Source organism: Thunnus maccoyii, chromosome 17 (assembly GCF_910596095.1).
Source record: "Thunnus maccoyii chromosome 17, fThuMac1.1, whole genome shotgun sequence".
NCBI lineage: Eukaryota > Metazoa > Chordata > Actinopteri > Scombriformes > Scombridae > Thunnus > Thunnus maccoyii.
This window is the reverse complement of record NC_056549.1, coordinates 8,184,964-8,199,351: the sequence shown is the minus strand read 5'-3', so window position 1 is coordinate 8,199,351 and position 14,388 is coordinate 8,184,964. Positions and strand designations below refer to the sequence as shown.

The following is a 14,388-nucleotide window of genomic DNA, read 5'->3' as shown; positions in this document are numbered from 1 at the left end:
ACCCTAATTAAGAAGGAGATAGTGGTCCATGTAGTATAAGTGCAAGTCCAAAATTTAGTTTGCATATACCCGGTGGTAGGAGAGACCAGTCACTGTAGTCTCCATATTGTAAGAGTTGTGACTTCCAGGGGAGAATATAAACATATTGTACCATGGAGTTAGCTTATCGTTAAATCCATCCAACTTTCCACTACAGTTATACAAAGATATTTCTCTTTCATGCTTATTTTGTAAATTTGAAATAGAATCAACAGCCTACCTTGTTTTTAACTGCTGCTTAAAAAGGCCAAACGTTTCTTTGATGATGTATCTGCACATATTAATAACACGGAGGTTGGTGACTGCAAGGAAATTCCATATTCATAAATAAACTAGACTTTTTTCTTCCATTAATGTGGATTTTTTTAAAGTGTCGTTGAACAATCTCTGTAAAAGCAGAAAAAACTGCTACTTTTCTGGTAGACACGTGAAGCAACATTTTATGTTTTTTCAACTCCTTGTTAGTTATTTTATTGATTCCATTGATTTTACACACACTCTGGAACTTTGCCATATCTGAAAAAATAACCCTTAATGTCTTTCTAATGACTCTGTCCTACACTTTAGCCGCTACTGCCTGCTAATGGGCCTAATTGTTTAGACGCGCACTCAGAAATGATATTCAGTCTTTTCCTATACTGCATTTATATGGCGTTAATTTTCTTACCAATGTCCATTTCCTGTATTGTCCGTCACTTCTAATAAGCTTTCAACATAAAGTTAAAACAAATACAGCCAAACAATATATCTGAGCATAGTCAAAAACTTTTTGCTTCTTTCCATCAGCAACATCTGTGATTACTGGCATGAACTTAAATGACCTGTGGCCAACCTGACCTTTACCATACAACCCCTAGTGGTCGGGAGGAATATTACATTTAACACAAATCAAATGCATGGCTCCCACAGTCTTCAAATCTAAAGAAAGAAGGTATTGAGTTGCATTATGGGAAATGTAGGATCCAGGGTTTCTGGAGCTCGACCCATACTAAGGATTAAAAGTCAGGCTTTCTTGGCCTCTGTTGCACCAAATTTGACCATTGTGTTTTTATTTCTGTCCCTTGTGAGTCTCCTAACTTTCTGGAAGTGAAATACTTAATTGTTGGAGTGCTCCTTTAACCTTTATATTATTATATATGTTGTTACTTTCTTGAGTTATAATTCTAAAAATGCTGTGTATGTGCAGACTTTTCCTCCATTTTGCATACATTTGTTCTTATAATTCTCGCTTACTGCCAAAGGTGATCTCCAGTGCTACTTAACAGTAAATTCAGATGGCTCATGATAAGGAATATAATGACATCATGATGCAAAATGTCATCATGTTGGTTGCTGCAGTGATATAGAAGGATGCTACAGGAATTGCATGTCCCCTTGTACACATACAGGCTGGTTTATCTGAGTATTCCTGTTGCAAGAAGGTGCACAATACTATTACATAGCCTACAGTGTGAGGAACTATTACGTAAGAGAGAAATCATACCTGACAGGAAAGACATATTCGCTCAAATTACAACCATAAACTGCTCAACGCCTGATCCAATTGAATGTTTGTCTGAACACTTGCTCCTTACCGCCTCCCTGAGGAGCTTCTAATAAATAGCCGAGTAAATCCATGAGCGTCCTCCCGTGCGCTCACTCCTTCTCCTCCACTGTGCCACTGTCATCACTCCACCTCTGACATAGTGTCTCCAGCCTCTTAGTTGATTATATTCTTTATTTAAGCCTGCCATGAGTGAAGTATTTTTGTTTTATGTCCATGGAGCTTTGGCAAAATTATATAAAAGTGCACCCTGCCTTTGTTCGGATGTCCTTTTAAATATTAACAAGTTGTCATGTCATCTCTGACTCGGAGGGGAGAGAGATTTCCTGCCTCGGTCAGAGGAACACATTGGGTAAGTCAGATTTATTCATTAAGAGAAGAATTTGTTTAACATTTGTAACAAATTTTTGCTTTTTATAGACTTTTATATGATAATAATATTGTTGCACTGCTAGAAAAAAACATTTGGGTGTGGTTACAGTTGTCCACGTCGATTGATATCTAATTTCCCGCTGCCAAAGCCCACATACATCCTTCTTAAAATGATTTCTTTCTCAGAGCTCAGAAGTGCAGCATCACATTGAGTCCGCCGGCTTTTCTCCAAGTATTAAAGGGAAAGGCTGCGGCTGCCATCCCAAGGAGCGCCCCACTCCTGAGGGTGCCGGAGGGTCCAGGGGCGACCCACATCGGAATATGTGCCAGAGAGCAGACGCTGTCCCGTCCTACAAGTCTCTCCCTGGATCCTTAGGAGACCGTATCATGTCCTCTGGCGGTGGCACTCTATGTAGAGGCACTATGAATCCTGGCTTTGGGAGGGCTGATCGGAAAGTTGCGTGCTGTGAGAAGTGCTCAGCGACCCTTGTTGCTCTGAAGAAACAAGCTCTGAGCCTGGCTGTGCACCATCACTTCTCCTGCAAGGTCAGTAACCGTAATGATCTAATGAGAGAGGAGCTGGTCAGGGGTGTAGTGGACCATAAATGCAATCAAACCCAGTCTGCTCACTTTTAGGCTGAAACAAATCTTGATGGAGTAACATTTTATTGTCAAAATGGTGTTTGCCAAGTGTTGGCATCAAAAATCATTCAGGTAAACACATCTCGGGGATTTTCAGCAGGTGGTAGTATTGTGTAATAGTTGACAATATAATAAAAATACATAAATATGCCACTGCATATTCTTTATCTAACTATATGCGATGTAAAATCTTATTTTAATCACCCAAAATAATTGGATTCATGAGCTTGCTTAATTATTTTTTTTTTATAACAAATAAGAACATTGAACAGAATATATATACAGTATATAATCTAGCTGAAACAATAAGTCATTTTTAAAATGAAAAGTAATTTTATTAAGCAAAAATGCCCATAATTTACTGTTTCTGAAATGTGACTATTTGCAGTTTTTCTTTGTCTGCTATATTGAAACTGGAAGGAAAATCTTTTGGGGTTGGAGTGCTGATCAGACAAAACATACAATATAATAAGTTGACTTGCGGTCTGGAAAATTGTGATACATTTTTTTTCACTATTTTCTGATGTTTTACAGAACAAATGATTAATAGATCTATCTAGAAAAAAATGTATTGTTAATGAAAATAATCATTATTTGCAGCCATAATGCTGTATAATCACACACATGTAGACTTTGTCGATAAAACTGCCACTTTTAACACATTTTCTGATATTATGACAATAAAACATGTTCATGTGGGCACATGAGTCCTTACAGTCCTGCCTCTAAGAGGAATGCACACATGTACTTCCCCACATCCTTCTGTACATTTGTCACCACTAACATCCATCCAACACACCCCAATCGACAAAGTAAACCAGTGCCATTCCTGTGCGAGTGGTTTAAAATGGGCATGAATATTTCATCTCAACATCCCTGTTGTCGTCTCCACAGTCCGCTCCATTGAGGAAAGACTATTTATTTTTGTCCTCTTAAGTGGGATGGGGCGCAGCTATAGCGTCATGTTTTTAGAGAGCGACCACAGGCCAGCACAACACACACACACACACACAGTGCAGGCAGGAGAGAGATCTTGTGGCCGCAGACGGTCAGTAGAAATCTGATAAGCCAGCTAGCTCCATGCAGGCTTATCGATCCGAGCCCAATTTCTCAAAAGCATCAAGGCGCTATAATGTCATCTTTTTATATGGGCTTGCAGTCTGGCTAAGATGGAAAGTCTTCACATGCTTTGAGAAACTCAGTCCAGTAGCCCATTTGGCTAGTTCAGCACATTTATTATTCTATATACTTGATATCATTTCTGTTAATGGAAAAGCAAGGCACTAAATCCTGAAAGTTAAAGTTGCAGGTGGTAGAATTTGCAGTTTGTTTTGCATATTTCATGGAATAAAGGAAAAAAAAATACTTGCCACTGAATTCATGAAATACATTTAGTCTGAAGGTCTTTTAGAGTTTGAATTGACTCTGTTTTACATAAGATTTAAGAGCTCCTACAGTACTCCTCTGGGGGAATATGGGTCACTGGCAATGTGCTGGCAACTTGCACGATGGATGGTGAACGGGCAGCGAGGAAGGGAGGGAGTGAGTGTGTTGGATGTTAGCAGGTGTCAAGGGCAGACCAAACAGGATGTGACACGAGAGTGTCTTTGACAGGATGAAACGTGAGGTGAAAAGCGATGATTTGATTTCATTTTGTTATATTTGACAGCGTGGGTCCAGGGATAGAACTTAAATGTCAAAAATGTTTTGTTTTTAGTTTTTTTTTAAGCTGCAAGTTGTCAAAGTTTTCTTAATTGAATTTGATCATTAGCTGCAATTTAAATAACAACTGTCTACAACACTAACCTCTATCTTTAAATCATTATGACAAAATGACAAAATGATAATGGGGAATGACTGCCCAGCCCTCATTCACAGAAAATAAAAAACATACAAATTGTTCTCTTGTTTATAGAGTGGTTTATAATGCCTAAGCTAAATAAAAATGTTTCTTTAATCATTTCTGCCTGGTGGCATGTTCTTCTCCATGAATATTCATGAGATGACGTGGAGATTCGTGACACGTTGCATTTATTTTAAAGGTACAGTCACTGGGTTTTTGCTTACTGAACTTATGAAGTATTAATCAATATAACTGACTCCATTATTAGTTTGCTAAGTGCTAAGATTGCTTGCAGTGTCTTCCCACAACTCAATTTTCCTATGCTCAGTGATCATTCATGAAATTCTCAAGGCTGAAATCAAACAAAACAAATTAGCTTGTTATTATGTCTTTGCTAGAAGTTTGTGCTGCATGTTTTTGCTTTTATTAGTTTTGTCTGTTTTGTGAAAATGCAGCAAATGTCAATTACAGGGAGATGTGAAATGTGCAGGAATAAATACTGTAAATGATTACTTCCAACACCTAATTGCAGGGTCAGTCCCTAGTTTGTAAATGTAAAATTATTCCTGCCACCTTTTTCTCAAATTGTGTAGGATTCAAGTGACCTGTCTGCGTTTCTTCATGAGAACCTCCGCGTTCACAGCCGGTCCACCACAGAGGCCAGGGACAGAGAAAGGGATCAGGGTGAGTGTGGAGCCTGCGGTACAAAACTGACTCAGCTGAAGCAAGAGGCCGTCCACTTGGCTCTGAGCAGGGGTCAGTCATTAGCTAACCCTCCCTTTGAACTTGGCCTCAGCGCTGGCACACTGCTGGGACAAAGTGAGACAAAACATGGTGACAGATCTCCAAGAGAAGCTGCCACGGCTGTGCACCAATCACGCAGTCGAACCCACAGCCCTCACAGCCCCCAGACGCCTCGGAGCCCCAGGACGCCTCAGAGGACCCCTCAAACCCTCAGACGCAGGGGGCCCAAGCTCGCCAACTTTGATATGGACCGCTGGGTAGAAGAGCAGCAGCAGCTGGTCTCTTCTGCCGCTAAAGCTGTGTCCAACACTGATGGTGTCACCATCTACCCTCACTGTCAGGTACCCCTAAAAGCCTTCTCTTAGCACTAAATCACACATAACACATCCTCAAGTGTGCATCCCCCTTTTTATGAGCTATATGGTTAAAGTACGTCTTTAAGGGTGCACATGTCAGCAAGCCAATGATTCATAGTGCCTAATCAGAGCCTATTTAGATCCCATGGCTGAGGACGTTGTTTAAAAGTACTTTTGCTAATGGAATGGAATTGAGTCATGAGTTACCCTTGTCATAAAAGCCAGGCAGTCAAAAAGCACTTGTGATCAATAGGAGTGGGGGGGTGGACATATTTAACAGAGCGGCTGGTGAAATATGCATTACTGTGATGGAAGACATGCCAGATCGAGCCCCACCTCCCCCAAGTCCACAATATAAAAAGGTTACAAACCTGCACAAGGAGAGTTTTAGATGTTTTTGGTGATTGGTGATTAAATTTTGGCGGAATTTTTTACAAATCTGTTGAGTTCATAGGGTAAAACAAATATATTGAAAGGAAAGCATTATTGTAATTAACCTGCTGTTCCTAATTCTGTTGTCTAATCAAATTCTACACTAACAATACAGCATATTATGCATTGGTTGTTGCAAGACTGCATAAGAAATTAGCCAGGCCAGTCCAGTATGAGAGCAGATCAATATGGGTTTGTGCGGCTGAAGCGGAATAATGTGAGAGGAGTGAAAGTAGAGAGGAGTTTGGAAAGACGAGACAAAAAGGAGGGCAGAGGGAAAATGGACAGTTGAAGAAGAGAAAGGGAAATGAAGTGTTTAAGATGGAAGGCAGGAGGAAGGACTGGAGGGAGAGGATGATATAAGGGGGAGGTGGGAAGGCGGGGGAGAGGGTGGAAAGGAACAAGAGAGAATAAAAGACCATATGAGAGCAAATACAGAAAGAAAGCAGAGTAGCAAGAAAGTAAAGATAAAAAAAGGTAGAAGATATGCGTCAAAAAGAAGAGAGGAGGGGTCCATACATATCTATCTATCTATCTATACATATTACCTTTGGTTATTCATATTAACTTTGCTCCCAATCTCCCTTCAAACCAACTATTACTGTAGGTCTTCTACTGCACTAATTGGCAGTTCATGGTTGGACGCTATCAGAAAAAAAAAGCCTGACGTTGTTATCTTGCCCTAAAAAAGCTGAGACACTGATGAGACATGGAGCTGGAGAGCGGTATATTAGAGCACTGTAATACTAAGATGTTGGCTTCCTGGCCTGCGGCGAGGCTCTGTGACTCCATTTTGGGCAGCAGCAGAGGCATGCTGAAAAGGTCATGAAGAGTCCGTGTTGCACTCACACACACAGAGACAGTTAGTACAGCTATGAATGAGTGCTAAAACACGCACCTTGGAGCTAGCAATGCGAGTGGAATTGCTTTACATAATGCTGTTTGACTGAGGGTGTGTGTGTGTGTGTGTGTGTGTCAGAGGCAGTGACAGTATGTTTACTGCATCTCTTCTTAGACAAACTCAGACAACAGTCACTATAGCCATCATAAACTATTCCTCACACTCCATATGCAGCTAGCAGTTAGTATGTTTAACCCAGTATGCTCTCAGCATAGATGCCCTACTTAGGCTCACACACCCCTTGCTCTTCCCTGGAGTAATTCCTGTGATAATAGCCCCTTTTGGAGTGGGTGCTGGAGTGCAATTACAGATTTTGATTTTTATAATGAGCTTTCTCCCCTGGCAGGCTGCAGACGCTGTCGCATTAAGCTGTGGAGACGCTGGGATTGTACAGACAAACTCCAAGATCCCTCACATCTCCAGAGTGGTGACCATCGCCAACTCTGCTGCCATGTCCTTTTTGGCCAAGTAAATCTACCTTCATCTATATAAAATCACTTACCGTTCTCTTTACAACACTTTTTCAATTATGTGTTTGCACATTTTCAAAATCAATGTCAGTTACTTATTTTTCTGGCCTTTTTTTAATCTACAACATTTCCACATTGGTTACACAGTAGGCTAAGTTTCAGTGCTGTGACATGCCACCTCCCTCCTTCCCTACAGGGCAGCTGAGAAACTCAACCTGACATCGAGGAAAAAAGGCCAGGCTTCTGATCCAGCTCCTGCTCATCTCTCCACCTGCTTCAGGGAGATTGTCCAGAAAAACCCTCCACCCGTCCCCTCCTGCCTGCTTCAAGCTGCCACCAGAACCAAAGACTCGCCCAATGTTGGCAAGGTAGACCTCCGAACATACTTGTACATGTCGCTGCAGATCACATTTGGTTTGGTTGCAATTTGGTTACAGTTCCATCTACTATTAAACTGCCCTGATTTTGATTCATATTGGATCAATGATCGGCTACATCTAGACTTAAGCATTCAGAAAAAACAAACTGATTGGTTGAAGGGAGGCGGTTCAATCACAGATCAGTATTAAAGCCCCAAAAAACTTGGTTTCAAAGTGTTAACATTAAATATTAATCAGTGAATAAACAACAATAAAAGAACAAAACATCCTTAATGTTTATTTCTTAAAGAGTTAACAGTCAAAATGCTGCTAATCTGCTTTATGGTGAAGGTCAAGGAGTCTTGAGTCAAAATGCCACGAGTGCATATCTATACAATGAAAAACTGCCTAGCTGCTCTCCAGTCAATATACACGCAGTATACAGTTACGCTATGACACACAGTTTTACATACATTATATATAAACAACTGAAAGAAACAGTATTTAATAAACACAACAGAGTGTAAGTGGCTGCTTGCGACTAATGGCAGACTATTGAAAAGTCTTATTGCTTGAGAATAAAATAAGCACTTTTTAAAAACATTTTTTAGGCAACAGCAGAGAGATGACAGGGTTTCACATGTTTCAAAGGTTCACAGCCAGACACAAACTAGTTCTGACAACATTCACTAAGAGCTGTACAACTGTTATCACATAAATAAAATGTATAAATAAAAATGTATGAATAAAAATTCTGATTGGTGCACAAAAGTAAGTGACAATACCTTTTCCAAGTGAGTCCTGCCCACTTTAAACCATTGAGAAAAGCACAGACAAAAGCAGTGCAGACAGAAATCTCTCATGTGAAATAACCAAAATTGTTCTAAATTTGGCTGAAAGCTGTGTGTTCATGTATGAACCGATTGCTCATAGTAAGTTTTTGGGGGCATTTAAATATTTTACCAGTCTGTGTTTGCAATATTTAAAGTTTGGTTGTCACTGATGGATTAACCATCAACCTTCATACACAGCCTAAAGCTGTGATCACAAAGTGATCTCATTAAAGGGGAACTGTTATTATTGATTATTTTGAGTCATATATATATATAATGTTACAATGTTACAAAGCAGGAAATGTTGGGTTTTCATCGGCAGTAACTTAACACAACTCTGATACAGCTGCCCCTTGGCTTCTGGAAAACTGGCCAATCAGGACAGCGTTGGCTCCTCGGGAGGGGGTCCTTAAAGAGACAGGAGCTAAAACTGCCTGTTAAGAGACAGAAGCTGAACTGAGGGGCTGCATAAAGGGCCAGTATAAGACAAATAAGGAGTTTTTGGAAATGTGAATCATGCAAAGCTACTCTAGTGGAGTCAAAGAATAAAAATATAGAGCTGGAAATGAGCATAATAGATCCCCTTTAACTGCCTCTCTGCTCAGCGTGGGATTCTTGTGGGAGGAGTGGAAGTCTGGAGGATAAGTTATCGGAAAATATCACATTGCAAAGTTTCAGTATAACCAATCATGATCTGTTCTGTTTGCCACATGACTTTTGCAAAGACCTTTAGGCTAAATGTGACTGTTGCTAATGGTGGTTATATCACTAGTTTTTGCTGTGTTTTTGTAACAAACCTCACAGCTTCATGTGACGCTGGTATTTTGCCCAACAAATGTTTTCTTAGTTTGATCTCATTATCATCACAATTTATTATTGTAAATTTCAGATTTCAGAAATGCACCTTAACTTATCCTCCATCTTTAATCATAGCACAAGCAGTAGACTTCAGCCATTAGCTGCGCTCACAAAGGCCAGCATAGCTCTGGTTCAAAGATCAATCAATTTGAACTCTTGACCATGTGGCATAAGCACAGGACAATAATACACCACATTCCCAGTAATTGAAGAGGTATGCAACCTGTTTTTCTGCCATAACGTTTCTCATTAAGATATGTATGTACTGTATGCTCTCCACTATACAGAGACATCCCATATAGACGGATTTAAAGATACAAAAGTTCGACAAATAGTCATTTTAGTTGACATTGTCTGCTGAGAAGAGTGTGAATGTTCTATCAGAAGAAAATTACAGTCACATGATGAACATCCTGTGTTACTTTGGTCACTTTGTATCCTATATTGCAATGGTCTGGATTGTTTGTACCATTCTCACCCACAAACACCATCTTCAAAGTGTTTTTACCACCCATACTGCAGAGTAAAGACATCACAGCCAATTTGGTGGAGATCCTATATCACCCCTCCTTTATGATACACTGTAATGCGGTGCTAATGCCTCCATCTTGTTCCTCCCCTCCCCACCCCTCACCTCCTTTGGGAGAAACCGGGGTAGATCAATATTACTGCCTGCTCTCGCCATGTCTCATAGATGGACTCTTGGGTTTAGTCTAGAGTTACAGATAAAGGCTCAGATAGACCCCACCGCCAGCCACACCTGCTCGAGCACTCAGTTCTGTGTGCCTCTGCATGCAAGAATATATGTGTGTGAGAGCGGAGGAGGATTTTCTGTGCTTGTAAAAGGGTCTCTTGAATAATTTAACCCTCATAAATAGAGTTTGACACATGTTCAATAGGGTTAGGGAGCCACTTCTTGCATAAGGTATTGAAATTATGAGGAGGGGGAGCACCCTGGTAGCTGAATGGCTACTGCACATGCCACATAACTGCAACGTCCCTGGTTTGATTCCAGCCAGTGACCTTTGTTGCATGTCGTACCCATCTCTCTTCCCTTGTTTCCTCTCGGCCGGTTCTTTATCCTCTATTCAATAAAGGCAAAAATGCCAGAAAAAAAAATTTCTAAAAAAAATATGAGGAAGGGAGGGAAAAAAATCCTTCACAGACACTGGGAACTTATCATGTGGCAGATGGAATATGGCTTTCAGATTTTCATACTGTCAATGGACAGATGATGTCATCGTGGTGTAATGCAGTCCTGCACTGTTTCAAGAAAACCATATTCGACAGGCGCACACAGGAGTGCTCGCAATCTTATCGACCTGAATCCTGATTATGAATAATTTTAGAACCGATTTCTAACTTTAATTCAGCTTGTTCAGTCTTTTGTGAGATATATGTTGCTTTATCTTCCTGCAGAATAGCAGAATAGACAAGGTTTGTTAGATGGCTGTCAGAGTCAGGATGTAACTGAATTTAAGACTTCAAAGCCCCTTCCTGTAGAGAACTGCATTAAGGAATTAATGTCACGCCATGCAGAAATATAGCAGGAGGTATGCATCACCATGCAGTTGTAAGTGCATGTATAGTTTCTGTATCTGCACTAACTGGATCAACCCACTGCAGCCTAAAAGAAATATGTTGGCATCTCAGTCAGACATTTTTCTTCTCGACTGTCAGCCCAATAAAATTTTCATACTGTATGTGTTAACAAATTCTTTTATTGCTATGAATCAAACGGACAGATTGTCAGATGTATTAAAAGGTACTAAATTGCCTCCCTGTGTGTTCCACTTGTAAACATTCACAATAGCAAAGTACACCATCCTTAGCTCACCATCCAACGTGCTCAATCCTGATCCTTTCTGACATTTACCACTTTGTTCTGCCAAGTGTGGACTCTTGGAAGATTAGCCAGTGGGCTAAAAGAGATCCAAATAAATCAAATCAAAGGTTCCCCTTTTACAACCGAGGTTTCTTACAAGCTACGTTGCATAAAATAGTATCTCAACCTCCCACGGCTGAGCAGCAGGGGCTCAGTGCTGAAGTCAGACTTTCTTACTTCTCCTTCTGACAGCTATGTTTTATGTCAGCCTCCTGCGATAAAACCCCTGTTTTTGTAAACATAAAGGCTTAAACCACAAGTAATATATAAATAGAAATAAAAAAAAGCATTGCCACTGTCATCATAGCAGTCAGCTTTAAGCATCAAGTTTGAAGAATTTGCAGCATATATACAGATAAATTACAGAGTTTTCTCAGTCTATACGGTGTTCTCGGATATCTTGGATATTATGTTTTTTTTGGGGGACGCAAACACCGTGTTGGCTCAAACTCGCTGAATTTTATATGAGGATATTTTTAAACCGTGCTGTCCTGAAACTCATTCTTTTTTCATGAGTTTCTGTTTGTGACACATTGCTGCTGGTCTTTGTTTTGAAAAGTTAAAGTTGGTGCCGTTCATTCTTACCTGAAGGGGTCACGAGCTTCTTCTGAAATCACTTATGTTGCTCTGTAAAAGCAGAAGACCTCACTGCTCGCATTTAATAAATAATGACGTTTTCTTTTCAAGGTGTCTCGGAGTACTTCAAAGTGTTTAGCCTTTTCCTGTATACTGTAAATGTATACAGTAGGGATGTACATCTCCATCACCGAGGCGGATGCGATATGCATCTGGATGCGTTGCCAACAATCTGATACATTAAAGATACATATGAAGCAACTACCAATGCGAAACGACCCCTATTGCGGTGCAGTGCGATTTGACACAATTTCATTCAACACAATGCGATTCCACGCACTGCAAAAGAACGAGCACCTGCCTCTTTGCTCCTTGATGTCCAAATTTCCCTTTTGTCAAGGCTTATTTTATGTTCGCTTTACACTTTACAGCTGTTACCTCAGATTGACTCCTCCTGTAGTTTCTGTTGTAGCTTCGAGGAGCGCTGCTTTTCTTTCCCATTTGAACATTGTATTATTGTATGCGACACAGAGACAGCTGTTACTGTTAACAAGGAGTAACAAACAAACCACCGCTCACTCCTGCTACGCTGGGTTTAAAAAACAAATGAACCCTCTGTGCTGAAGCTAGAAGGCAGCCTGGAGCCGTTTTCATGGAACAGGCGAATGAATCAATTCAGAGGATCATATATGACGAGGGCTGTTGTGGTGAAGGAATTTCCCCTGCAATGGTTCAGGGTGGTTTAACAGCACAGTATGCGGTCTATGTGGTATTAGAGCCTTTTTTTTTTGTTGTGAAAATCAAGGTTAGTCTGATTATGTGTGGGCTGAATGTAGCAGCAGTACCTGTCGAACAATGAAAACACTTTAAATCGTGTTGTGGCAGGAAACAACGTTGGCCTACAGCCGAGTCCCCTTAAACCTGGGAATTATGAATATAATCTGGCTAAAATGGCCGCCAGCTTGGCCGTGCAGTGACCCAGAAGAGTTTAAACATATAACCAAGACAAAATATTCATACAGATGTGTTTTAATTACCAAGCATCAACACGGAACCCCGGTCAGCACACCACGAGCCCAGCTCTACTACGAGGGCTGGGCGCCGTCGTGCGAGGCAGAAAGGATCCTCTGGAGCCACCAGACCAGACCAGGGAAGCCACGGGACATTTAATACACACACATGTAGAAAATGGAGAAATGTAGAAAACTGGTAGCCTCTTGAAAAAAAGAAAAAAACATGAACATGGTGCGGTTGTGGTGTTTGTTTGCCCTCCACCGCGGCTTGCTTGTCTATAGCGCGGTATTGCAATATTACAGTTATTGCGACAGCTCTATATATGACATTAACTGACATGTGCGGCACCAAATAACGATGTCAGACAAAAGACAACTAAGTAGCTAGAAAATAACTCAGTGAAATGAATTTTTTAAAAATTGCTTTACATTACCATTAATGTTAATTTAACGTTAGCTTGGTAGTTTGGATAGCTTGCCTGCTGATGCATTCCCACTGTGTGTTGTTTGTCCGCAATTACTGTAATTAACACCATACAAGTTAAGTTTTGCTTCATGCTCTGTCAGATTTTTAAAACGAAGGCTTTTTACATTTCCAGAGTGAGTGAAGGAATCAGGAGACAAAGAGACAGAAGCTAGGAAGATTCTCAGGATGTAACAGTGTTGAAAGAAAAACAAGGAAACGTAAAGAAGACGCAACCGATTCAAGATTCAAAGAAAAAGTTTAGGGAGGAAAGAGAAACACATGTGAAGCAGCTCAGGCACGGTTCAACAATAAGGCTTGCCCGATTGCCCGGGGAAAGTAAATATTGGGCTAATAAATCTTGCAACTCACTCGCCTGATTGGGCAAAAAAAAAAAGTTTCAATCATTGTTTCATAAATTATGTTCTTGTACTCTGGCACACAGCATAGCTTCCTCCCCTTTACCTTGCGAAGCAGCTGGATTCGCAAGATCACATCACGAGATCACACGAGAATCCATCTTGTCAGGCTTGTCAGGTGGTTCGGACCAATCAGCGTTGTAAATTCAGCTGCCTTGCATGGTGATAGATGGTGACAGACATATGGTTCATCCAATCACCTGCCAAGTATTTTTTTGAAAAGTGCCTGCCCTTTACCAAACAGCTTCCATAGACAACTTTTCAGATGGTTCTGTGTAACAAACCATCTGGTGCGTCAGGTTACCCTCCCCTTGCACACATCGGACTATATTGGCACGCACCGTTGGCCAAGAATTGAGTAGGTTAGTAGTGTGATGCGTGAAACAAACATCCCTCAGGATCATGTGAGCACTGTCAAATAGAGGAATCAGTGGAGCGTGGAACTTTTCACTGCCATAAATACTCTTGAGAACGAGAAACACGAAAGAGAGTGGAGAGTGGAGTGGGGGAAATTAGTCCAAAAACTGTATTTTTAGGGAGTCTATTCCATTATTTGAAGGAAACTGGGCTGATCAGAGGAATTTAGTGTTCAGTTAAATGTAGGTGAATGTTTGTTGCTTCGCATCTATGACGCTCTGTG

At 40.7% G+C, this 14,388-nt stretch overlaps 1 protein-coding gene across 3 annotated transcripts in view; it reads left to right on the top strand.

The window, feature by feature from the left end:
• The first annotated feature begins 389 nt into the window (after positions 1–389).
• The window catches only part of kif26bb (kinesin family member 26Bb), a 32,807-nt gene continuing 18,808 nt past the window's right edge, over positions 390–14,388 (top strand). For all 3 annotated transcript variants that reach the window (XM_042391251.1, XM_042391253.1, XM_042391252.1), the window contains exons 1-5: positions 390–1,934; positions 2,141–2,500; positions 5,033–5,524; positions 7,219–7,340; positions 7,539–7,710. In XM_042391251.1, the coding sequence (XP_042247185.1) occupies positions 1,875–1,934; positions 2,141–2,500; positions 5,033–5,524; positions 7,219–7,340; positions 7,539–7,710 (1,206 nt within the window). In that variant the 5' untranslated portion in view covers positions 390–1,874. The remainder of the gene's footprint in view (positions 1,935–2,140; positions 2,501–5,032; positions 5,525–7,218; positions 7,341–7,538; positions 7,711–14,388) is intronic.